At 34.0% G+C, this 27,205-nt stretch overlaps 1 protein-coding gene across 4 annotated transcripts in view; it reads left to right on the top strand.

Moving 5' to 3' along the window:
• The window catches only part of LOC129004952 (rab GTPase-binding effector protein 1-like), a 71,908-nt gene that overhangs the window by 27,904 nt on the left and 16,799 nt on the right, over positions 1-27,205 (top strand). For all 4 annotated transcript variants that reach the window (XM_054433678.1, XM_054433676.1, XM_054433675.1 and 1 more), the window contains 5 exons: positions 5,346-5,459; positions 17,170-17,214; positions 18,685-18,736; positions 21,652-21,726; positions 22,287-22,416. In XM_054433678.1, coding sequence (XP_054289653.1) covers positions 5,346-5,459; positions 17,170-17,214; positions 18,685-18,736; positions 21,652-21,726; positions 22,287-22,416 — 416 coding nt within the window. The remainder of the gene's footprint in view (positions 1-5,345; positions 5,460-17,169; positions 17,215-18,684; positions 18,737-21,651; positions 21,727-22,286; positions 22,417-27,205) is intronic.

Genomic DNA, 27,205 nt, shown 5'->3' with positions numbered 1-27,205 from the left:
CCGACAAAATACCTATAAAGCAACCGTTCACATGGCCTAATCATGTTTTGCGAACTCGTTTTAATAAATGTAGGTTTACATGCCGAAAAACAGACCTTCAAAATATACCTTTAACAGCAAAACTACTCTTCCCAAAGCTGTCAAAAGTTCATACATAAACATTTAAGCTAAGCTTTGGGTACAATATACTTTCACATGAAAACAAAATAAAACAGTTTAACATAGTTAACAGTAGGGATGGACGGGATTGAAATTTTGGTTCGGGACGGGACGGGACGGGATTTTTTCCTGTGGATAAAAAGAGTCTTGAGTATTGCAGTTACCAAAAAAGACAAACGAAATCAATTTTTACCGTTTGTAGCACTGATCTATAAAAACAAAAAAATGGTTGGGTTACAACAATTTACAAGTACCTATAGACACTTGTGACTCGCGGTCACGGTGCGATCGTCAAAATGACCACGGTCAAAGGGTGATCGTCGGTATGACTCACGGTCACGGCGTGATCGTCGGTATGACTCGCGGTCATGGCGCGATCGTCGGTATGACTCCGCGGTCACAACATGATCGTCGGTATGACTCCGCGGTCACGGGGTGATCGTCGGTATGACTCCGCGGTCACGGCATGATCGTTGGTATGACTCCGCGGTCACGGAACGATTGTCGGTATGACTCCGTGGTCACGGCACGATCGTCGGTATGACTCTGCGGTCACAGGGTGATTGTCGGTATGACTCCGCGGTCACGGGGTGATCGTCGGTATGACTCTTCGGTCACAGCACGATCATCGGTATGACTCCGCGGTCACGGCACGATTGTCGGTATGACTCCGCGGTCACGGGGTGATCGTCGGTATGACTCTGCGGTCACGGGGTGATCATCGGCATTACTCGCGATCACGGCATAATCGTCGGTATGCATCCGCGGTCATGGCATAATCGTCGGTATGCATCCGCGGTCATGGCATAATCGTCGGTATGACTCCGCCGCGGTCACGGCGCGATCGTCGGTATGACTTTTGCGGTCACGGCGCGATCGTCGGTATGACTCCGTGGTCACGGCGGGATCGTCGGTATGACCCCTCAGTCACGGCGCGATCGTCGAAATGACTTCGCCTCCTTCATCGCGGAACATCTCTCGCGATAGCGGCGTTATCGTCACTCGCGAAGCGGCAAAATCGCCGACGATCGGACCAAATCCCGATTCAAAAGTTATCCCGTCCCGAATATCGGGAATATTTTTTTCCCGAAATTTCGGGAAATTTTTTTTTACTGTCTATATATGACTCGTACACAGCCATCGATGTCGGATTTATATTGGTTTTTGCGCCAAATTAGGTTGTTTTGTACGATTTTCTAGTTTCTTGACGTGATCCTTTGAGTAAAGCATATCGAATTTGGTATTTTTGTAAAGCCCTTTTAACGTGCTACAACTTTGTCTTTAAGTTATTTCTGATATATTGCATCAATAAAACGTTATCGACAAAAATAACACAAAAATGTTTAAAAATATAGGTTTTTGCAAAATTACGAAAAATGTACTAAACATACAACAAAAGTGTAAATGTAAGAAAGATAGCATGTAAACTTATCTTTCAAACAAAAAAATGTTCATTCCGATCCGATACATGGTATGTAAAATATAGCTATTTTAAAATAGCCCTTTCCGCCATTTTAATGACGTCATAGCCGGAAACTGCAGTGGGTGCAGACGTGACACCCGAGTTGAAAACACTTATTTAGACACATACATGAACATTGAATGGTAAAACTGTCTTTATAAGACTTGCGAATTGCCCTAGATGCCGGACTAATAGGCGTTTTTGCGCCAAAATTGGTGTTTTTATGAGATTTATCTAGTTTCTTGACGTAATCTTTGAGTAAAACATATCGAATTTGGTATTTTTGTAAAGATTTTTAAACGTTCTACAACTTTTTTCATTGGTGGTTTTTGATAAATTGTATCAATAAAACGTTACAAACAAAAATAACACAAAAATATTTAAAAATACAGGTTTTTGCAAAATTACGAAGAATGTACTAAACATACAACAAATGTGTAAATTTAAAACAGGTAGCATTTAAAATTATCTTTCAAACAAAAAAAAGTTCATTCCGATCCAACAAATAGTTTGCGAAATATACGATTTAAAAAAAATCAATGGCCGCCAGTTGTGACAGTTGTTCAAAGATTCATTTAATTTACATTGTTATTATACGCTTACTCCTCAGGGGGCACAGCCCTAGGATTTGGAAGAAAATTGTTGACGTAAGCATAGGTCGATATGCACATCAAATTAAAGGTCTTTACTAGTAGATTACGATGCCGTAAATTCAAGCTCAAAAGAATGCCTGAGTAAAAAATGGCAGTCGTTCAAAGATTCAAAATGGCGGATTCAAGAAATCTTTGAACAACTGTCATTTTGCGCAGGATCAACCTTTTGAAGTGCGGTTTGCGGCATTGTATTCTACTAAAAAAGACCTTTAATTTGATGTGCATATTGACCTATACTTCCATTTAATATTTTCTTCCGACTCCTTGTGGGCCGTCCCCCTGAAGAGTTATTGGATCACTGAATATGTGTTAAAATAGAGTTTTATGCCCTGTAACGTTGTACCAAGTATTGTAGCTCTATCTGCATTATTTTTTAAAATATTTAACTGTCCAGGGACTTTTTTACCACCCTGTATATACCAGGTGTCCGAAAAAGACTTCCCAGTTTTAAAAATACCTCACGATACTATTTGTTCAAATGGATGAGTAATAATCCTTTCGTGCTGTGTAGAGTATGCTTCAAAGTTTTAGTTTCGTACGTTGGCAATAGGTTGCGTACACCTATTTGACCTTGAGCATAGTTTTGGTAATAAATTATAATACAAATAATAAAATATTAGTGATAAAAATGAGTAAAAATAGCTTGCATGTCTGCATGGCTACAAATGTTTCGCATATTGATGTGTGATAGTGTTAAAAAACACTTTTATTTTATTACCTTTCATTTAATGTATCAGCATAGCCACCTCTATGGTATCAGTCGTTGTAATTTGTATCTAGTACAATAAATAAATGAATTTTCAAACTAGGTGAGTTTTTTGGAGACCCTGTATTTATGTCTGTTAGCACGATAATAACTCAAGCAAAAATCATCCGATTTAATGGAATTTGGTACAAACACGTAAACGTACATTTATTTATTAAAACGAGTTCATGAAGCATGATTGGCATGATAAGGCCATGGGAACGGTTGCTTTATAGGTATTTTGTCGGTAAGAATAGTTTTTTTTAATTTTTAACCCTCAAAACATACCATTTGACAATTGTATCATTAAAACATTTTTTAGAGCTTAAAAACAAGTAATTTAGTACATAAAATTTTTTTACAGTTATTGGTTACGGAGAAAAATAAAGAAAAATGCAAACAAAAAATCCCCCATGATATTCTAATGGAGAATATTTTTAACTATTGTTTTCCCTTATTTATAGATACAATTTTATAAAACTGGGTAAATTTGTTTATTTCTTATCATACTATTATTATTTTATTAAAAGATATACTATATTATCCTCCCTGTATCAGCAAACCTAGGTGCCAGTTAAACCTAATGTTATTTAAATAGGTTTGTGAAAATCAAATCAAGCAAATGGAAATTCGCTTAGTCTGCAGGTTTGCTGAGGTGGGGGTATTTTTATTCATACTTCTATCTATTTTCTATTAATAGCAAATAAACTGACATACTCTTTAAAATAATCAATATGGTGTTTGCTTCAAACAACTATATTGTGGAAATATTGAAAAAAACCACAATTTTTATACATCTTTGGAATTTATTTTTATTTTGAAGGTCTGTATTTTGACCGTTATTTACACTACATACTTGCTGTTGGGCTTAAACTGTCACAAATCTATCCTCGTTTAATTATATAAAGTAATACTTTTAGTAAAATCAGCTGTTCGCGAGATAGAGTGAAAACCCACAGGAATGGTCAGATTTTTGCTATTTCGCTAACAAGTGGCGCGCCCCGCGGCGCGCTTAGGTATCTCGAGGTGGATTACTTGGATATTATGTTATGGACCCAACACTAACAACATATCCAAAAATCAGAACTACATGACCTTTTGCACAGCAACCCCCTATTTTTTTTGACATATTTACTGGACTATAAAGGTTTGGTGGATGTGTAACTATTTTATACAACAGATGTAAAGATAAAAATGTCTCTATTTTGTACCCTCTTCCCGTTACAACAGTTATGTAAAAGAAAACCATCCTCTAAAACATTATTCAATGGTTTTTTTTTTTTTAGAAATAAGACATAAAAAGGTTTTTTTTTTGACTAACTACCTTTTGTGAAATCTAAGTTTATTGTTTTAAATAATGTTTGCTTTGAACATAGAGCATTTCAATTTATTGCCCAGATCCCACACCGTCTGTTTCTGTACCTGTTAAACGTGGCCTTTATTTTAGTCTTAGTTACATGCATAGTGTCATCATTTTAAAAATTCTAATCTTAATCAAGTTACTACAACTAAATTTTTGGGCTTAGTAGTTGATGAAAATCTTTCATGGAACTCCCATGTTGACCATGTTGTCAGCAAAATTACATCTGGAATTTATGCAATTTATAGAATGTCTAAATTTTGTTCAACAGATATTTTGAAAAAGCTTTATTTTGCTTTCATTGAATCCGCAATATCATTTGGCATAAGTGTTTATGGTGGAACATCAAAGAAAAATTTGGACAGAATTTTAATTTTGCAGAAAAGAGCATTAAGACTAATGTTGAATTTAAACTGGGATGTTTCCGTACGTGATCATTTCTTAGCCATGGGTATAATGACTGTGTACGGCATTTATGTTTTCCATACCGTTCTTTTGACTAAAAATCTTTTGTCTGAAAGTATGTTACCTAAACTAGGGGATAATCACGAATATGGCACCCGGCATAGAAACAAAATTGCTGTTGATGCCCATAGATTGGAATTTTATAACAAAAAACCGTCATGTGCTGGAAGAAAATTTTTGGAAGGGCTTCCAGAGGGGTTGAGGAAAATTGATGATAGTAAAAAATTTAAATCACAGCTTAAAATATACTTAACAGAAAAAGTACTGTATAATTTTGATGAACTGTACAGCTGATATTATGTTGTAAGTTTAAGTAGTTTTAAGAATTTTGACGCCATTCAATGTACATACTTGTATGATTTATGAATAAAGTTATTTTCAATTCAATTCAATAAGATAGTTGGTTCATATATGGTTATATATAGGCCTATGATTTATGTATAGGGATTATATGAGATAGTTGATTTATTTCTTGTTATTTTTAATACTTTGCTTCTTCAGGCCAAAGAAGATGCTGAAGTGCTGAGATCACTTGTGATTCCATTAGAAGAAGAAATTAACGCCCTGAAAGAGAAGCTGCGCGCCAATGATCAACTCCTCCGCAAATATCAAGCGGTAAGTTAAGTTTTATCTACATAATGTTAGTAGTTTGAATTAAACATGTATCAACTAAGTGTTTAGACCTGAAAAAAATTTTGCAGCTGAGTGAGACATGGCCATATACGCAGGAACTAGAGGTGTGTGAGCGGCTCAATTTTCGAGTTGAGTGGAGCCTGGCCTACAAGCTATAGAGATTGAGCACTAAGTCAGGAAATCGTAAATGGGTCCGCAAATTTCACGTGAATCTTTACCACATTCGTGGCAAAAATTCATGCTTTTGCCACGATTGTGGAGGTCAATGATACTGTTTCTGTGAGCGCAGAAGGCGATGATGATAACCAAACAGGGGCGGGAGATATTCAAGATTTCAAATCAAATCAAATATATTTATTTCCATTTGGCACAATACAGTACTAAAGGATAGGTCAGATTGAATTTTACAATTTGTACAAATTGGATTGAGTGAGATAGGAGGTCAGGAAGGAAAAATACTGTGCCATAACTAAGTATTTTGACATGTGCGGAGGGGAAGTGGTTTGTGTTTGGCTGATATTGTATTATTTGGGGAACATCCTGGTGCATCTCATGAATCTTGCCTGAATCTCATTTTAGTTTCATAATCATGCATTTTTCCATTACAGTATGTTATGCTATGATGTATCCTGTTGTAAAGCTGTTTGGAGAATAAAATACAAGTGTAATTCATTCATTTAATTAACATCCCAAATGATCATGAGGTAATCAAGAATATTTTCCTATCCGGCATATTTCAAGACCAAGAAATGCCGGATTAGTAGATATAGATGACTTGTAGATTAGTAGATTAGTTTACTGTTGCGTACAACGGTTCTGCAGGACTAACACTAGGTGCTATTGTTGCAATAACCTCTCTGTATGAAAGCTCACCTTACACTGAGCTACTCAAGTTAGCGTGACTGTAAGGATCACCGCAGCCAAAGTGATAACTACTTGTGAACAAGAGAATTGTTTTGGCAGTGAATATTGGATATATATTGTAGTGTATTGAGATGTCTCTATTCATTTTAAGTATCACAATTTTTAAATTAATTAAAAACAACACTTGCTTACACCACATTTATATTCATCCAAACAGATAACAAGTATGAGAAGGGAGTAGGGAATAGTTTATACCCTACATGGGAAATTCACTAACAGCATGAATAGTAATAACAATTCTTTACTTTAACAAATTACAATCTAGTTGTTGGTTTTGAGAAGATAATTGTTGTACTCCTCAGGAATTTGTAAAACTGTGATGATGTAGGTGACCACCACAACGAATACCTGTAACAGCAATTGGAAATATTGTATTGTAAGTTACCAAGAATTACACAACAATAAAAATGTGGCATGTCCTTGTTTTAACAATACAACTCAGTTTTTTAGGATTTCTTATCTTCCAACTGTGCATAGCAGTAATGGAAAAGAGTTTTTATGTTTTCAGTAACACAGCAACTGAATGTTAGATTCTCAAAAATGTCTGTGCATATTGCCGCAGTTTGTATACAGATAGTTAGTTTTAAAAAATAAATAAAAAATATTATGTAGCCTGTAAGAAAGTTATTCTATATTGTGTATCATTTTCACAATTAAACCTAACCATAATCTATGACCTTTTTATTTATAGGCTACAACAAATTTAATAGGCCTATTATTTTTATATTTGTTAATGGGTCCAACTACAAAGGTCCAACAATCACTAACACGTTCACTGCACTATGAGATCCCGAGATCTCGTATTGTACTTAGCCCGTAGTGCTGGACCCATAATTTGGCTTCTTTCCTAAAGTTATGACATCGATATTTCAACATACAGTTATCGTAAAGAAATGAAACTTGTACATATATAAATGCATTTTTCTTGATGTATCAACTAGTATATATGAAATGAACGAGATAAATAGATCAAATTCAAATTTTTAAGTTTCGGTTTTGGTTTTGGTTTTTAAATTCGAAATTTTTATTTATAGTTTTGACCATCATTAGTTAGTAATAAACAATATCAAATAAAGAAAGCTCAGTATAGCGACTGCAAGTGTTAAAATAAAATGTTGGTGTCATGCAGTTTGATTTAAGTGAAATTCTACCAATCTCTAACCACTGAAAGAATGTTAATAGTTCAGAATTGAACGGATAGTTTCAATCAATAAAATAAAATTCAACCTATGGAAGTTGTTTTTATTTCTTACTTCATAATACAGATCGCTCCACTCAACTGGCTTGCACTGCTGTGAAATCAATCCTAGTTAATGTAGTCATTAAATGGAAGTATCCATTGATTCAGATTGTAAATTGTACAATAGTTTTATCCTTTGGAGATCAGATACTCACAGTTGCATACATTTCACGGTCAACTTTAAACAACCCCCAAGCTGTGATGGTGAATGATGATGACTCTGCCTCACATGTCAGAACTTCCATCTGAAACATATAAATCAGTCAGTGTATGCTAAAGATGTGAACCTATTAATTGTATAATGTTGCTCTGAAGGGTGTTCCTTGTTCCTTGTTTTAATATGTGGAATGTAGTGTATTTGCAGGTTTAGACTAGTTTTCAGTTGTTGCAGTGACTATAATGCTGAAATGTCAGTGGTTTCTGATCTCCAATACTGTTTTGATTTTTTTGGAATTTTCAAGCGTCATTGAATTATTTGAAACCTATAATAATAATGTATGACTCTGTAATGTATGATACTGTATGTACTTATTGAGCAAAAGACCAGCACAAACCTTTGGGTCTAACAATAGATCAGAATTTGAACTGGAGTGAGCATATAAATAAAATAGTTTCAAAAATCAAATCTGGAATTTTTGCCCTTTCAAAAATGTCTCTGTACTGTGATGTCAAAACATTAAAAAACATTTACTTTGCATATATTCATTCACATATATTTTTCCTTTGGTATCTGTCTATTTGGAGCAACAACTAAAATCAATCTAGGTAAAATATTAAAACATAAAAAAGAGCAGTGAGAGTAATGCTCAGACTGAATCTGACTTCTCGGCGAAAGAGCACTTTTTATAACTAAACATACCAAACTAACATACTAAACATACTATCTGTTTAAGGGCAATATATTTTTGATTCAATTTTAATTTTTTTAAATAAAATCTCATCAGATGTCTCTAATCTACCAGTTTACCGATATGAAACGAGGAAAAGAATTTGTTTTGCAAAATAGGCTCAGATTGTCTTATGAAAAAAATCATAATTTGCTGGTAGTTTAAAAAATATATATCCCTAGAGGAAATAAAAATGCAGGGTGTCCACATTCTGGAAAGTCAGGGATAGTCATGGAAAGTCATGGAAAAAAATTCTGGTCATTGAAAGTCATGGAAATAGGCAAAAGGTCATGGAAAGTCATGGAAATTCCCAATGATGGATGGATTTCAGAGGTCCTTTCAATGATCTAGTGGGCCGTAACCCCGACTATTGTAGCATTTTTCCGAATTTTTCACAATGTACGACAATTCAATTTATACAGTTGTCTTAGTTTATGGGTTTTGAGTTTGTATTTAGTTCATTGTTGTACCTGTTGTACGCCATTGTTATCTGTTAATACATACTAGTGGTCGTCCTGTGGTCGAAACTCGACCAAAAATAATTAATGTACAGACTTCTCTATTTTCTCCCCACACTGTAAATAAAACATGTGATGGAATTTCTTCCATTTGTTTTGATTTTCTGTTTACATTTTGTTGTTATTTCGTCACCATCATGGCAACCCATATGGTCCATGTTAATTTTTTGAAGTGTTCAAATTAATTTTTTGTTCTTATTTGTTAGCCTATTTTAATTTTTAAAAGCATTCTGCACATCTACAGGAAAATATCTTTCCGACAGTATGCGTAGATTTTCCCTGCGATGCACACGAGCTGAGAAAAAAGGTTTTAAAGAAACATGCTTGCCTATTAATATATAGATAGATTTTAGTATTTTCTATCTAGGCAATATTATAATTTGTGTGTTTACGGTATATTATAATTTTTTAGTAAAGTTCGTGAGTCATGGAAATCAATGGTTAATGGTCATGGATAGTCATGGAAAGTCAGGGAAATTAATGACAAAATTTCTGTTGACACCCTGAAATGAAAAAGATCAAAAAAGTTACAAAAAAATCTAAAAACTTTGTTAATAACTATGGCCATTTATTCTCTAGAAGAATTTTTCCACCTCCATCAAAAATACTAGACATTAAGAAAACATATCTAAATAGGGAGTTGTATTTTTTAATTTGTATTTTAATTTGTAATAATTGTAATCTTTGACACTATTCAAATGCTGTATCATGTAAGTCTATACTTCTTAGTGAGTAAAGAAATTGAAATGGAAAAAAATTGAAATATATAAGAATGGTAATATTATTAGGTAGGTTGTAATGAATATAGGCTTTGAACAAACGTATTCACAAAAAAATTATATATACAGGGTGATCAACTCAAGGAGGCCACCATTGGGATATCGGAAACGGTAAGAATTAGAGAAAACTTTAAATGGGGGACATTCCTTTATTTTTTGTGGAAGTTAAAAATATGATTTTAGTTCTTCAAAATTCAGCCGCCATTTTCCAAAATGGCGGCCAACTTTGAAATTTCTTATGGAACACCATGTATTTTATCATGTTTTTGGATAGAACATGCAATTTAAAAACTTTTTTATTCTTGACATTTTTTTCGATAAACCCACTCGTTTAGGAGTTACAGCCTATGGAAAAATGACTTCCGGTATACATTTTACATCATGTAGCTCCAAAAAAAGTAGGTTTATATCGAAAATGCAAAAAGAAAATAAGCCAAATAAGTCTTAAGATTGGATCCACATTCCAAAAAGTCCATAAAATTTGTTAAAAATATTAATTCTATTATTTAAAAATGGCGGCTATTTTCCAAAATGGCGGCAAACTTGAAAAGTGGAAAACTGTGTATTTTATGGTCTTAATGGAATGTGGATGCAATTTAAGACTTATTTGACTTATTTTCTCTTCGCATTTTCGCTATAAATCTACTTTTTTTGGAGCTACATGATGTAAAATGTACACCGGAAGTCATTTTTCCATAGGCTGTAACTCCTAAACGAGTGGGTTTATCGAAAAAATGTCAAGAATTAAAAGGTTTTTAAATTGCATGTTCTATCCGAAAACATGATAAAATACAGGGTTCCATAAGAAATTTCAAAGTTGGCCACCATTTTGGAAAATGGCGGCTGAATTTTGAAAAACTAAAATCATATTTTTAACTTCCACAAAAAATAAAGGAATGTCCCCCATTTAAAGTTTTCTCTAATTCTTACCGTTTCCGATATCCCAATGGTGGCCTCCTTGAGTTGATCACCCTGTATATATATATATATATATATCTTACTAATATTATAAATGTGAAAGTTTGTGTGTTTGTTTGTTTGTTTGTTTGTTTGAAGTTCAATCACGCATAAACCACTGGACGGATTGGGCTGAAATTTGGCATGATGATAGCTTACATTCCCGATTAACATATAGGCATATTCTTATCTCAAAAATCCTTTCGGGCTCCGCCCCAGTGGCTCTGTAATTCCCCATGTTAACCTTATGAGTATTCATATTTAAAGGGAATTAAAGAATTTAGTCAGCTGTTTCAACTAAAAAAGTTGGTTCTATGATATGGAAAAGCATTAAAAAGTTATAAGATTTACCAACAGGGTGCAGCACTATATTTTTTTTGCATTTATGAAGCAGCTAATTTGAACTAAGCAGCAACAAAAAACTGTGATTCGCAATGGGAACTGTCAAAGTATGATTGTTTACAGTTATGTATATGTTTTTCATTTCATGAATAATTTGTGATATTTTGCGAATTGATAATTTATTTTTCTCTATTGTTTAGGTAAAATGGTAGAACATTATGGCTATGGTAGATGTGTAATACTATAGAATACTGTAAATTTAAAAAAGCAAATTTTATCAAACTGTGTCCTCCACCCATTGCAATCGCAAAGCTTGAGTATAACTGCAATTTAAGCATTTTATACTTATATTCCAACCCCGTACGAAGAACGGGTACTCTGCTAGTATATATATGAATTTGAACGGATGGTATTTTTGGGCTCTAGGAACCTCAAAACGAAAAAATAAATCGGTCCCGGGTCCAGGTCTTACCATGAGTACTACGGTAATAGCTTATTCCCTATATGGGAAATTCGCTAAAACCCATTTTTACCCCATAAAATCCCCCATAAACCCCTTTTGCCATGGTCCTCCATCCTCCCTCCATCCTCCTACCACCCTGTATATATATATATTTAAATTTTTTATATTGTGAATACAATTTAGTTGGTTGTTACTGTCATATTAAAAGTGGTTTGTTCCTTTGAAAGGCATGATTATCTTACCTGAATCAGAATGATAAGAATCTCAACTCGTAATTTTAACCTTGTTAGTTTACCTATAGTTGATCTATGATTAGTACATTTATTTATTCTAACTTACCTGGAACTTACAGGCCGGAGTCATTTTATTCTTTGGCAGAGCTTGTAGTTCCCGTATCAATCTTTTGTTCTGTAAATTAGATCCTTACTTAGATCCTTAGCTAGGAACGTACATAGAATATGAACCAATTGTTTAATTTAACCATAGTGAGTGATTCTTGTTTTTACAGTGGCAAACCTTTTGTAATGACAGAGTTTTAACTGTACTCAAGTATATCTTTAGCCTATATTAATATTAATGATGTGATGATACCTTAACACGTTGACTGCGCGCGCCGACTTTACAGGCACTCCCCAGTGGCGGGCGAAGCCCCGGCGCGCAACCGAATCAGCGAACGCAATTGGCATTCAAATATTTCAGTCTGACGAATCACAAAAGAGCAGTGGTGACTGTGCTGCGTTACCCCGAGGGTGGTTGTAGTTCACTGAAACACCCAAAGGTAGCAGCACTGCATGGATCTGTATCCAGTGTCTTTGTAATGTGGGTTGAAGAGAAAAAATCCCCGAAACCGGGACAAAAGCATTGCCAGACAGGATTTTACGGGAAATTTTAGTACCAACCTACACCAAAGTAAAGCTCGCATTCTAAGCTGGCAGGCTGGCAACGATTATAACGTCTCCGTCTGAGGCTAAGCTCACACTGACTCAATACATTTATGTTGGTCTTTGCGCTGGCGACGCCGACTAAAGTCGGCACGCGCAGTCAACGTGTTAAGTAAATTCTTAGTAACGTACTGACCAACTCTTGAGAAAAGTACTTGATACTAAGAAAGAACCTATGTTAAAATGGCCGTACTGGTACTTGAGTACCGACAGACACAGGCCTATTGGCAGCTAGGACTGACAATGATAATAACATGCTGCGATATCGGGCATTGACTGAGAATGTGGCTGTTAGAGTAGTGGCAGATACATTGTTCCATTCTTGGGTACCTAACCTACCAAGTTACTTTTATTGTTATTTTACTTACATGAAGAATGCATCCATACCAACAGTCTGTGAACGAACTGGTAAAGTGGTAGATCACCAATGGATTTGTTCTATGTGCGGTGTAATTAAATAAAAGACAGAAAAAATTGAGGGGTTTATTATGAAAGAGGTTTATTTTACGAGAGAAAATACCCCTGCCGCAGCAATCCTGCCGACTAAGCGAATTTCCATCTGCCCTAATTGATTTTCGATTAAATCTATTTAAATAACATTAGGTTTAACTAGTACCTAGGTTTTTTGCCACAGGGAAACTAATAAAGTGTGTTTTTTTAGTAAACTATTACATAATAGCTTAGTATAAAATAAATAAATTTACCAAGTTGTATCAAAATATATCCATAAACAAGCAAACTACAACATTTTACAATATTATCTGTAAGAATAACAAGGGAATTTAAAATTAAAATTTTTTTAAATTTTTCCGTTACTAATAACCGAACAAAACACTTTGATATACTAAATTATTTGTATAAAAAAAGTAAATCGTGGCTGGGCCTAGGTTTTACTGTGCCACCTACGGTGATAGCTAATTCCCTATAGGGAAATTCGCTAAAATGGGTACATGTTTGTTTTAGAGGTGATTCGCGATGAATGAATGCAACTATGGAGATTTACAAATGGTCATGTGATGAGAATTACAGATGACTGTTAGAAACAGAGACATTTAAAATTATACAAAAAACACAAAGGCAACGTGACTGAACAATCTAAGTGGTAATGCCACAACGCTCTAGTCCTAGCCTGAAGTAATGTGTAAAACAGTTCTGGGCTAGAGTCTAAGTCTTAGGGTGTGAAGGTCATTAAATAGGCCTACACATCTCTTCTATATGGACCAGCCGTCGGCAATTACAGGGTGTGGCAAAAAACCCGATCCATTTTCTGCAGCGCACTGTTCAGCGACAGGTCGTTTGAGGGTGGTGGGAGTAGGCTCGTTGGAAAGTCTATACAATGCCATTTTTTTTAGTCATAGAGCAGTGGTTGTATGAGCTACGTGCGGTTGTTATCCAGTCGTTTTTAAAAAGTAATGATTTAGTCATTGCAACTCAGCAGCAGTTCCGTGCTTTTATTTAATTAGGTCGACATACAGAGGTTCCGTTGTGTTTATCTGTATGAATGATTACCAAATTATACAGTTTATTATTCTAATCCATAGGGATGAAAATTAACCTCAAAATTGGTATAGCTGAGCGGTCAGACATGTTCAAGGCAGCCGCTTGTTTTCGGGCAGGCCTACGAGGACTGTTTTCCACAGCAGCACTAACTCTATCGAATGTTTGTTGTCTGGCGTCCGATCTGACTTTAAACGGCCTGTCAGCTTCCTTTTCAACGCAGAAGCCGTTATCCAAAAGTAAGTAACCCATCGTATTATTGTACTACGCAACGGAACTTCTCCATGTCGCCTTAGTTGAAAGAATGCATGAAACTGCCGCTGAGTAACAATGAATGAATTCACTATCTTATAAAAACGACTTCATAACAACCGCACTAGCTCAGGCAACCGCTGCGTTATAACTACAAAAAATGGCATCGTGTAGGCTTTCCAACGAGCCTACTCCCACCATTCTTGGACGACCTGTTGCTGAACAGTGCTCTGTAGAAAATAGATCGGTTTTTTGGCCGCACCCTGTATTTATTGAAAAAGAAAATAGTTGAGTGTGCCAGTCAAAGAATGTCTTAGTGTCTAAAATCCAATTTTCTATCCTATTTTTTGTTGCTGGCATAGTTCATACCAGTTGCTATAGCTCACAATAAGTCATCAGTTTGACTTGTTGAGAAGTTTGCTGTATTGGACATAAATTTGTAATTTACATCCGCACAATCTGTCAGCAGCTCACATCAACTACGACAATTTTGATTAAAACAGTAGCGACAGCTTTAACATGTAATGGAATGTCTAGTTCTAATATTGTTCAAAGGTTTATTGCGGACATTTTCCATCACGAATGTAAAATGTCCGCAATAAACCTTTGAACAACATTAACTCACCATCACCAACAATGAACTTCAAACAAAGAGTAGTTCTAATAAATTGTCAAAGACCATATTGGCAGCATATAAAAATTTACAACCCTGTACAGAGTTCCCATACATTTCACAGATTTTATCCTGCTCATAACAGTTCATATCCAATTCTTGGTTTTCCCAGTTTCTGGGTTGGCTAGACACTCTAGCTAGTATAAAGTTAATTTAATCTTCAGTTATACTGAAATACTTGCAAACAATAAAATATACTGTTATCACCAAAACTCGCAAATTTTAAAATCATCCCCCCCCCAATCCTTACATTGAAAAAAAATACACCTTTAAATCACAAGTATGTAATTCACTCATTTGTACAAGATGAATATTATTTAGTCACACAATGGCAATATTTGCCACTTAAAAAAGTATTATTTAGTTAGCTACGGATAGTATTGGGAACTGAGCAAGTGACAAGTGACACATCACTAATTAGTAATTGATGTTTAAAAGCAGTAAAGCTATCCCCCTGTATAGTGACTGAATTGTCATAGTGTAGAGTTAAAGAGGTGGCTGTGGTTAAAACCATACTTACCTGAATAACAGCAAATTCCGAGCTGTAGCAAGTCACATAGAGAGTGATAAACTTCTTTGCTTCTGCAATGAAGGTCGATGGAGTTATGTTCTTTGTACCAACAACCATTTTGTAGAACAAGTGTATGAAGGAGTATAAGAAATACAAACAAAAGAGACTGATTCGGAAGCCGAAACAACTGTTGATAGTTTGGTTAATGTCTTTAAGTTTTCCATGCATCAGTCTCACTTCTTCCACTCTTTTAATAGACATATCAGATGTAATGGATAGTTGCAGCTCCTCAAAACGGATAGAGAGCTCGCAGCAAAGTAGAGCGTAAAACCCACTCAACATTGTCAACCACACTGTGTTCTGAGCCAAGTATATCCAGACAAATTCTAACATCTTGCTGAACAGATTATCACCTGGGTATTCCTTTATGTAGTCGACTGCAGTCTCTTTTACCATAGTAATAAATAGTATCATAAGAAAACAAACAAATCCTCTATATTTAAACCTTTTAGACGTTACCGCATAATTAGATTTAATGAATAGCTTGTCATAGTTTTCAAACTTATGGATGATTTGTAGAAGTAAATGGTTGGTAGTAAAGCAGTTAATGATTAGAATAATGATGAAGGTAGTTATAATGATTTCACTCAACATCATGAAGTTGCTATCCGCATTCACCGCTATGTATATCGACGGGACAGTATAAATGAGAGTGGTCAGTAGAAGATGAATGTAAGTGCTGAAGCTGTCATGAGCAAGACGTAATCCGTCGTTGCAACTTGAGTTTTGAAATGGGAAAAATCCTAGTAACTTTAGAAACAGTGCTAATGGACGAATAATTTTATAGAATTGTTCATTTTTGTTGGTAGAATGAAACCATTTAAAAAACATATTGTAAAGTGTTAAAGATAGTCAACACCACTGAAGGAATTGGTGGAATCAATTAATTAGTGATGTCCAGACAATACTTGGCAAAACAAACAAGATTGTTATCTTGCTACTTAACTAAGATAGGTAAATTAATTACTGTATTTAAAAATTAATGTTGTACTTTTCCTTGCCATTACACAATTAATTATGCAAAGGCCTACGACTATTTTTAGTATTTTTTTTCATGATAAAAATTAAGAAATTTAATTGCACTATTACAAATTTTACTGGATATAACAATCAAATATGTTAAAGGTAAATAATTAGTAATTTATTCCTGTGAAACTTATTTCAATTTGTTGAGCTGCATTTTTAAATGCAAAATCCAATTGATCTATTATTTAATTTGTTTACTACCATAATCAATTCATACACTTTGTATTTTGAACCAAACAATATCGGAAAAACACAGCTGACAGTCAAACTGTTTGAGATGTAGATCATCTGTTTTCTTTGATTATTCAGCTGTTACTGTCATCAATGGAATTACGCGTCGATTGAATGTGGTGTTGTATTTGAATGTTATTGTTGGGTTAAGCAATGAAGTTAAAGAGTTTTACGATTATAAATGCTGAAGTAGTATTATTTTTACAGAGAACTTAAAAGTGTGTTACTGTTAAATAAAGTAAAAACTGTAATTGTGCCTGTGGATTAAGCTATGAGAAGATTCAGTATCAAACAGTTTGCCAACAATCCAAGTAAAAGCCTGAGCAGTGTTTCGTTTATTGTTTGCTACAACAAAACATCTGACCAGTGTGTTTGCATTGTTTGTTCACAGGAAGAAGGATCTCATGCGGAGTCTGTTGACACAACCAGCAGTCTTGTGAGTAATAAATATACATTGTTATCTTAGAGAATTTAAATAATGAACTTATAGGGTGGAGTGTGGTAAATTTCTCCTAAGAATTCACACTGTAGTGGTGTTTACTTACAAGGCCTACTTACTCTTACTCCTGTGGCAATGTAAACCCAAAATGGTTTTTAGTTTTTAGTTTTGAGTGGATATATCCTTTTTCAGTCCCCCCTGAACCCAAAAAAGTGGTTTTTGTAGTGATGTCTGTCCATGCTTGTGTGTGTCTGTCTGTATGTATGGATGTGTACTGTGCTACAACCACCGGTGGGGCACACGGAAGGGACTATGGCTAACATATCTTGTAGTGTCAGCGTTTGCCGCTAAAACCACTAAGTTGAAAAAATTTTAATTAATTTTATAATTTTTAGTTATAAAATTAACTTTTTATATATAAAATAAATTTTTAATTATAAAATTAAACTGTCATAACCTAACCTAACCACCAAACTTGCTGATAATATAAAAAAAGATATAAGATAAAAATCGAATAAAAGTTTACTATTAAAAAAAAAGTTCTGTTCATAAATAAAATTATAAATGCATCAAATTCTAATAAAAGATCTACAGTTAAGAAGTAGTCGCATTCAAACCAAAATCTTTGACAAAAAGTTAGTGTCCGCGGCTGATTTCGAACTGGAGACCTCCTGAACACCAATCCGAAACGCTATCAACTATGCCACGAACGCCGCTGGAATCACATCATCTTGTTACGGTAATCGTGTTGCCTCAAGAGAAGACATTAGCCACTAGAGATATGACGTCACCACACCTTTAGCCATAGTCCCTCTCGTATGCCCATCCGCTACAACCACACCTGTAGTCCGATTTTGATTAAATTTGTTTTGTAAGTACTAATACATTGTATTTCCGGGCGTTATTTTCATTTTTTGAAAGTTAGATTTTTCTATTATAACTCATAAAATATAGGTAAAATAATTTTTTTTTTCAAAAATGGCCTGAACAGTTTTGATAAAAATTTAGTGTGTTATAGTCCTTAAAATTCTGAACAAAATGGTATAACCCCATTTCTGTAAAAATTACGGTTCAGAAGTTATTGTAACTTTTGTTATTTTCCCATAAAATAACGGAAAATCTGATTTTTATAAAAAAGGGGGTTCTGATCAAAATTAGTATTTTCCAATTTAGTGTTCCTTGTAATTCCAATAAAAATAGTGCAACCCCCTATTGCTGTAAAAATTACGATTAAAAACTTAATATATTACAAGATAATTATATTTTTGTACCTTCATGATGACAATAACATTCATGTTCATGTGTATAACATGTATTTGCAAGAGAACAGAATTGGATAATTTTGTGATTTTCCCTTTTAAATATCATAGTTACTCTCTCTGTTTACATGTTAAAAAGGTTGATGACATGCAAATGGGAGAAAGTATGAGTCAGATTGCTGATACAGTTTATTTATCTAAATTTCAGTTGGAGTCTCCAGCTGCTGATACACCACCTGGATCAGGTCAAGAAAATTTTAGTAAGTTGCCCAAATATTGTTCGATAATATTTTACAGATTTAGATTAGCACAGTGTTACTATACGCGATAAACATACTAAACACCTAAACGGCTGATTGATCTTCTTTAGAAGTGCATAAATCATTCAGCACAGTACAGTAGTTCAATTGAAAATTATTTTTTTTATTTGATTTTTGTAATCAATCTTAGATTTTGTTTGTTATTCTTATCTAAATTATTAAAATAATTTGATGGATTTTTGTGTGCAGCAAATCAACCCCTAAATATCTATTTTTATAGGCATATTGGGTATCAATTTAAAGCTCTTATCCTCAAGATGTGCCTTTTGCAGGTTTGGATGATATCCCCAGGTAAAATAATACAAAAACACTCCATATAAACAACAAAATTTGTACATTCATGAAATTTCACCTGTGAGTTACTAATAATATGAGAAATGAAGATCCGATGAGTCCCCAAAATTTTGGGCGTCCTAAGGCCCTTTTTAGGACCCTTTTTGTTCCGAAGGGCCCTTGTTCCTGAATAATTTTGTTTTTACGTTTAAGGTCGAGTGAGGTGTGGTTTTCGATGGTTTTGTTTTAGTTATTTTAAATCGATTGGGACTAGTTTTAAGTGTATTAAACCACTCCATACAGGGTGTTTCGAAATATTATTACTTTTTACGATATTTAAACATTTGTTCATAAATTGATAAAATTAGTTACCTCCATGCTCTATATAAAAGGGGATTATTGAAAATAACTGTAATTCTTTACTATATAAGGGGAAAGGATCACAAGGAATAAGAGAAAATATTAGATACCCCCGACACAGCAAACCTGCAGACCTAGCGAATTTTCATTTGCCCGATTTTCAATTAAATCTAAAATAGCATTGAGTTTAATGAATACTTAGGTTTGCTGCTACAAGGAGGCTAATAAAGTGTGTTTATAGTAAAATATTAATAGCCTAGTGTAAAACAAATAAATTTGACAAGTTTGATCAAAATAAATCTATTAACGAACAAACAAAATCATTTTACATCGAAATGAAAACGTAAATCGGTTTCGGGTCTATGTTTTACCATAAGACCTTCGGTAATAGCGTATCTCCTTCATGGGATGTTCGCTAAAAGGGGATGAATTAGGTTTTACACTATAACATAATAACATAGATTACTAAGCAAAAATTTCAACTTTTAAGGTGGTGTGAATAATCTTTCAACGTGTTTTTTATGCAAACCTATTAAGACCAATTTCAAATTGATATGTATTTTTCTTAGGTAGTTATTTAAATTATTTATTTTACATTTATTAACAATTAAAACAATTGTATTTGTATAAAACCTTACATTAGATATTAAAATGAAGTACTTAAACTAAAGCTATTTTTCTACAATTTCCGTAGTATCTCTCTTTACAATTTCATCATCACAATAATTATTCTCAGATGACTCATTAACATTTTTATTATTCTTAGCAACTTGTCCATCTTTACTGATTTTGTCAAAGTTGGTGTTCAAGCAGGATTCCCCTTCACAAACCTTGCATATTGCAGAACAGGCAACACCAATCTTAAAGCACGAGCAATGTGGTGCAAAAACACCTTTCATACATACTGACGTTTGCAACTTGTATCTTAAGTTCCTCAAACTTATTTTCAATCAATACAAGTACGGTTATCTTTCGTGGTTATGACGACCAGAACAGCACTAAGACATCAGAGCAGCATTGTCGGTACAAGCATTTTTGTCCTGAACAATGGGAACGAGGTTTATGGGGTAAAAATTGGGTTTTCTTATCTACTTTAAATCACAAAGTTTTCCAATTTTTCTCTAGAACATTTTAAATAGCTTAAAAACTAATAATTTAGTATATTAAGGTGTTTTTGTATGGTTATTAGTTACAGATAAAATGCTAAAATTGTAAATTTAAAATTTCCATATTATTCTTAAGTAGAACAGTGTAAAATGATTTTGTTTGTTTGTTAATAGATTTATTTTGATCAAACTTGTCAAATTTATTTGTTTTATACTAGGCTATTAATATTTTACCATAAACACACTTTATTAGCCTCCTTGTAGTAGCAAACCTAAGTATTCATTAAACTCAATGCTATTTTAGATTTAATTGAAAATCGAGCAAATGAAAATTTGCTAGGTCTGTAGGCTTACTGTGACGGGGGTATTTAATATTTTCTCTTACTCCTTGTGATCCTTTCCTCTTACGTAGTAAAGAGTTACAATTATTTTCAATAATCCCCTTTTATATAGAGCATGGAGGTAACTAATTTTATCAGTTTATGAACATATGTTTAAATATCTTAAAAAGTAATAATATTTCGAAACACCCTGTATGGAGTGGTTTAATACACTTAAAACTAGTCTTAATCGATTTACAATAACTAAAACCATCGGAAACCACACCTCACTCGACCTTAAACGTAAAAACAAAATTATTCAGGAACAAGGGCCCTTCGGAACAAAAAGGGCCCCAAAAAGGGCCTTAGGACGCCCAAAATTTTGGGGACTCATCGGATCTTCATTTCTCATATTATTAGTAACTCACAGGTGAAATTTCATGAATGTACAAATTTTGTTGTTTATAAAACCCTATTTTACCTGTACTATAAAGCCCTTTGTCCTATAGGCTTATACAATTTCATAGTTTGTGCTGAATTCTGTCGTCAATAATTTGAACTTTATCAAGTTTACATTTGTTTACATCAAAACAGATGGCCATGATTCAATTTTTTTTTATATCCATAGAAAAATGGGGTTACCTGTAGTTGGTATATCAAATATATCACATAATTTGAAGTCACAAAGTGACGCAGGTTGCTAGTTAAAGTATAAAAGACCAAAGAATAGTACTTGTACGCTCATTACTTGTTTATTCAGTACTTGTTACACTAAGCACTCGTTATTTTGTTACAGGAGGAAGTGTATCATCTAGTCAGTCTAAAGTTCCTAGCTCTCCTTTGAGAAATTCATTAGAGAGCAAACTTGTTGGTAAGTTCCATGTTTTTTATCCAGTCATTTATTTAATATTTTACTATTTATGCATACATAAATACATACACAAAATAAATATACAGACACTGCCTCGCCACAATTTCTAGTACAATGTTTATTTCTCATCTTACAATTGTTATTTCCCATATCAATAGTAAAAATTATGAATTATTGAGCGCCTATATCAATAGTCAAATGTATTACCTATTGAGTTGCCATATCAATAGTCAAGGTATTACTTATTGAAAGGCAAAGATTCAATAGTCAAAGATCTTATCAATAGTCAAAGATTATTACTTAGTGCTTATCCAACATTAATAAACCCACTGCTTAACCCAATTAAAAAACTACATTGATGATATGCGTTATTTAGAAGAGATAAAACTCTATGCACTTATAATATTGGCAGGCCCTTTCCTCCAAAAAAACTACAATGTGGCCCTTGGGTAATAAAGGTTGGAAACCTCTGGTCAAAGGTATTGATATTATTTAGCGGCTATATGAATAGGTATTATTGATTGATCGGCCAGTTTGTAAATGTTGGTCGTTTGTCTCAGACTCGTCACCGGAAGCCAAGTGTCCCATGTGTCAGAACTACGAGGCCCAGCTGGTGACAGAGCAGACCAAAGTAACGGAGCTGCAGCGGCAACTACAGCTGATGGAGAGAACCAAAGACGACCTGACTAGGTCAGTACACTGACACTGTAGTACACTGTGACAGGGAAGTAGTCATTACCGTTGAGTCTAACAAACTCTGTGTAATATGGACTAGCAAGGCACCAAGTTAAAAAAATATTAGATTTTGGGATAAAAAGATTCAATTTAAAAAAATTAAACTGAGATTTAATATATATATATTTTTAGTTACTACATCACCATAAAGTACTGCCATTACCGGCGTCAGCAGATGTTGCTAACGTAGCTCAATGATATTTAAATGAGAGTGTTCACACCGGCGCATTAATACGCGAGCTACATAGCAGCCGCTACACCAGCTAGCTACGTGTCGCTTGCATCACCCGATATGCACTATTAGTTTAAATGTTTATATATGTTGCGTGTCCCATGCCTCACTTTAAATTAAAGTTTCCTAAAGGTTTCACTCGCTTAGCTTAGTCAAGAGGTGTTAGGTTAATGAGACATAAGACTGCTTAAGGGTGTTACTCAACGTGTAATGAACAAAATTAAATTTAGAATAACAACAAAATTACAAAGTGTTACAACAGCAAAAGAAAACTATGAAAAGGCAAAGAACAACAATTAATTGTAAAATAAATTAATTTACAAAGTTAAATTTACGAGAAAAGAAAATCAATTGAAAATGTAAAAGAATGAGTTACTGACAAATTATATGACATGTTTGTTTTACAAAACTTTAGTTACATATTTTATTCTTTTACATACTGTTTATTGTCCCAGAAGCACACACACCGATACACACACTCCGAAACTCTTGATCTTCTTGGTCCAGTGGCCCGTGGTGATCTCCCCGATTTTTTCCTTCAGGTCCTCCAGCTTCGAGACTCCTCACCCCTCCATCTTCTTCAATAGCCCTTCTCATTGGCTGATTACCGATAGGGTGTGTGGCTTATAGGTTAACGATGTTTCTTGGAAGTCAGCCCTACCGGTCATCACCTAACTCACGTCAGCTGGGAAAGGAATTTGTAAATCAATGCTCATGCTACTGTTCAACTCTGTTCACACCAACTGGACGACTAAGTGTAATGTGAACAGAGTGTCTGCTTAGATGAGCACTGTGGGTACGGGGTTAATCCCCTTTCTTACACCCCCCTGGTTAAAACGTCAACCTACCACCAGTTGACAATAAAAAAGAAAAAACAACTTAAGGAGATAGGCTACACGGAACCATCAATCGCGATGGAGGGAATCAAACGGATATCTTGATGTGCATTCCGACTCTTCTTCCCCCCTTCCTGTGACGCGATGCGATCTTGAGGATCGTCTCATTTGCTTGTTTCGCGACCCTTCCAGTGACGCGGTAGAATGAGCTGGTGGTGTATAGCTCATAGTCGCTCACGTCTTCTTTCGCCCCTTCGAGTCTCCTTAAGTTAATTGATTGTTTCATTAGTTTTGAATTATTTAAATATTAGCTGTTTGTTTGTTATTTATTTTATTATTATTATTATTATAAATTATGTTCATATGTTCAGATTATAAATGATTTATTCTGGGTAATACTTTGTTATGTTAATAGTCTTTTTGAGGGGTTTGAGGTTCAGTGATTAGATTTATTTTAATATTGAGTATGTGGATGAAATATGCTGAAATAATGAGTAAGATTGTTAATATTATTATCCAGACTAATAAAATGTACATAATTACTCTTCTATCATCTAAAATGTCGGTCCAATCATTCTTTAATGTTATATGATTAAACAATTGAACAGGTTCTAGATTCTTTACAACAAAGGTAGGAGTAGTGATATTCCGATCGTCTATTATGAAGTTTGTGATGTTGTTGAATTCCGATCTATCGATTCTGTCTAGTGGGTCGACTACCCACTAGCAATTATATATGTTATATATATATAATATATATGTATATACGTTACAAGACTATTCAAGAAGTGTTGAGCATGTTAGCATATTATATATAGGTATTATATAATATATATATATACAAGACTATTCAAGAAGTGTTGATCATGTTAGCATATATTATAGTGTCCGTGAAGACAATAACTTGAGTAATTTTTTAAATTTTTTTCCGATTTTGATAAAATTTAGTTTGAAGGTGTAAGGCGGGATAAACTTGAATGAGTTCGCGAACCAGCATGATCGGACCATGGAAACGTGGTGTAATGGGCGGTTTTATGAGGTAAAAATGGGTTTTCTCATTTTTTACCTTTAAAACACAAAATTTATAAATTTTTTCCAGACCTTATAGAGATTAAAATAAAAACACACATGATTTAGTATATCAAAGTGTTTTTGTACGGTTAGGCTATTGGCTAGGGAGAAAATTCAAAAAAATTTTCATTTAAAATTCCCATGTTATTCTTATGGAGAATATTGTAAAATGTAATTTTCATTTAAAATTCCCATGTTATTCTTAGGGAGAATATTGTAAAATGTAGTTGGATTGTTTATGGATATATTTTGATCAAATTTATTTATTTATTTTATACTAAGCTATTAATATTTTAATAAAAACACACTTTATTAGTTTTTTTTAGCAGCAAACCTAGGTACTCGTTAAGCATAAATGTTAATTTAATAGATTAATTGAAAATCAATCCAGGCAAATGGAAATTCGCTTAGTCGGCAGGTTTGCTGTAGCGGGGGTGTTTTGGATTGAATTTGTTTAAAAAATTTAAAGGGACATGTATTTGTAGGAGTTTACAGACCAGCCTGTAGGAAGAAAAATGCTTTAAAATGAGTGGCGTTAACTAGTATAATAAACCTCATTTAAAAATCCAAGTTGTTTTCCAATGGTCAATTTATTTTTTAAAGACAAACTAGGGGTGTGCGAGTATTCGAGCATCGAGCTTTTTCGAGCCGAATAGCGTCCTATTCGGCTCGGCTCGTGATTTTCAAAAAGTTCGAAATGTTCGAGCCGAATACTTATTGAACAAGCAAATAAAAATTAAATTAATAAATAAGGAACTAACTTTCATTTAAATTTACTCTCCTCCGTTTCATAATTGTGTCTTGATAAGCCTAAGCACGAACCTCAGCTCAGTCAAGACGCAATGATTATCGATCGTAATTTTGAGGAAACTACCACCTATCACGTTGTCTTTCTAACACAACTATTCGTATCGTAATCAGTGTTTCCACATGACCAAAAAAATAATCCCGCTTACTGGGTCCAGAAATCCCGTTTCATCCCGCTTTTAAACTATGAAAAAATCCCGCTTTATCCCGCATGATTTTTTTGTACAATACTTAGTATTATACTTGACGTATCATGTTTAAAAAGTTGTTTAAACATCACTATTATATTTTGCTACAGTATTTTAACAATTTGAGTTAGTTTTTCTCTAAAATTAAGTAGGAAAAATTAAAAATAGTCGTCACAGCCAAAAATCCTGTTTTATCCCGCTCAAGGTCCAAATATCCCGTTTTCGGGATAATAATCCCGCGAATGGAAACACTGACGTAATATACAACGCAGTGCGAGTGCGTGATTGGCTAAGTCGCTATGACGACACACGGTTGCCGTGGCAACCACAGTGCGCACTGAGCACTGCGCCTTGTGTGGGAGGGGAGATTATACCATAGACTAGTATGTTTTATCTATGATTATACCAACAAACTATTTCAGGAATTCTATTTTGGGACGGATGAAAGATAAGGAAGAAACAAAAAGTGGTCACGTGTGCAAATGTAGTGGGCGAGACAATAAGACTGTAAACGAGTATCGTCGTGTCGTTGTTCCTTGTTTGTTTACTTTTTCAGATTCCTTATCAAACGCCCCTATCTGCTATCTCTCTTTCTCTCTCTCTCTCTCTCTCACTCTCCCTCTCTAACAATGTACTGATTAAACAGATTGTGGTTGACGACTTTTCTACTTATAAGTTTCCCTGCGGTTATTTTTTTAGTTCAATCAATCCCATAACCTTTCTGATGTGATAATGTTTATTAAAATAATTAATTAATATGTTTTGTATTTTATTTCCTTTAAACCAACCCCTATTTACCATCTGTATTTTATAGAATAAAATGTCTGTTTATAAAGTTTGACTGGCCACACAATTTTGTACCTATTTTATTTTGTATAAAGTAACAGTTACTTTGAGGATTATATATATATATATATATCAATAAGTGGCGCGTGCTGTAATGAGTGCTTTTTATTATCAAAATAAGTAATGAGTTATTAATTTTTGATAGTACATGGGTCATTGAATACCATAATGTGATGTAGTTTCCTATTTGTATCTTGCAAATAATAATAATTGATAGTTAATTCTGGAAATGAAAAATAGTGATCACATTCATAAACCTGTTGTCAAAACAGCAACGAGGGTGTAAGGGTTTATTGTTTCAGACGCAAGGGTGTTTCAAGGACAAAGTGTTGGGCCACCCGGATTGGGGGGGAGGGGGGCGGTGAGACTGTGTGAAGGGGAGGAAACTGGTTTTGGCTATTTATTGATTAGTTCGCCGACCCTTCTAGATAACAAAATTGAGTGACAGTGTTAAATCATCGTGTTCTGCATTTCATTTCTTGTTTACTTTGTGTGTTATTCTATTAATTCTAGTGCTTTGGTCTATTTCCTCTATATGTCAATTATATATTTTTTAATATAGGCCTATAAGTAAAACTAGTCTCTCCACCTTTTTGGATCCAAACCAACCATGTTCTTTTTTGATTAATAAGATTCATAAAACAAAAATATTTTGTGCATGGAAAACAACAAGAATAATCACGTGTTTTTAAATTTATTTTGTATTTATTTATACAAAATAGAATTAAATATTCATAGTAGTTACAATATACATATGTAATCAG

This window comes from Macrosteles quadrilineatus, unplaced genomic scaffold, assembly GCF_028750875.1.
Source record: "Macrosteles quadrilineatus isolate MER2022 unplaced genomic scaffold, UCM_ALF_1.0 Scaffold_13__1_contigs__length_4303367, whole genome shotgun sequence".
NCBI lineage: Eukaryota > Metazoa > Arthropoda > Insecta > Hemiptera > Cicadellidae > Macrosteles > Macrosteles quadrilineatus.
Note: the sequence above shows the minus strand (reverse complement) of the source record. Positions and strands in the feature narration are given on the sequence as shown.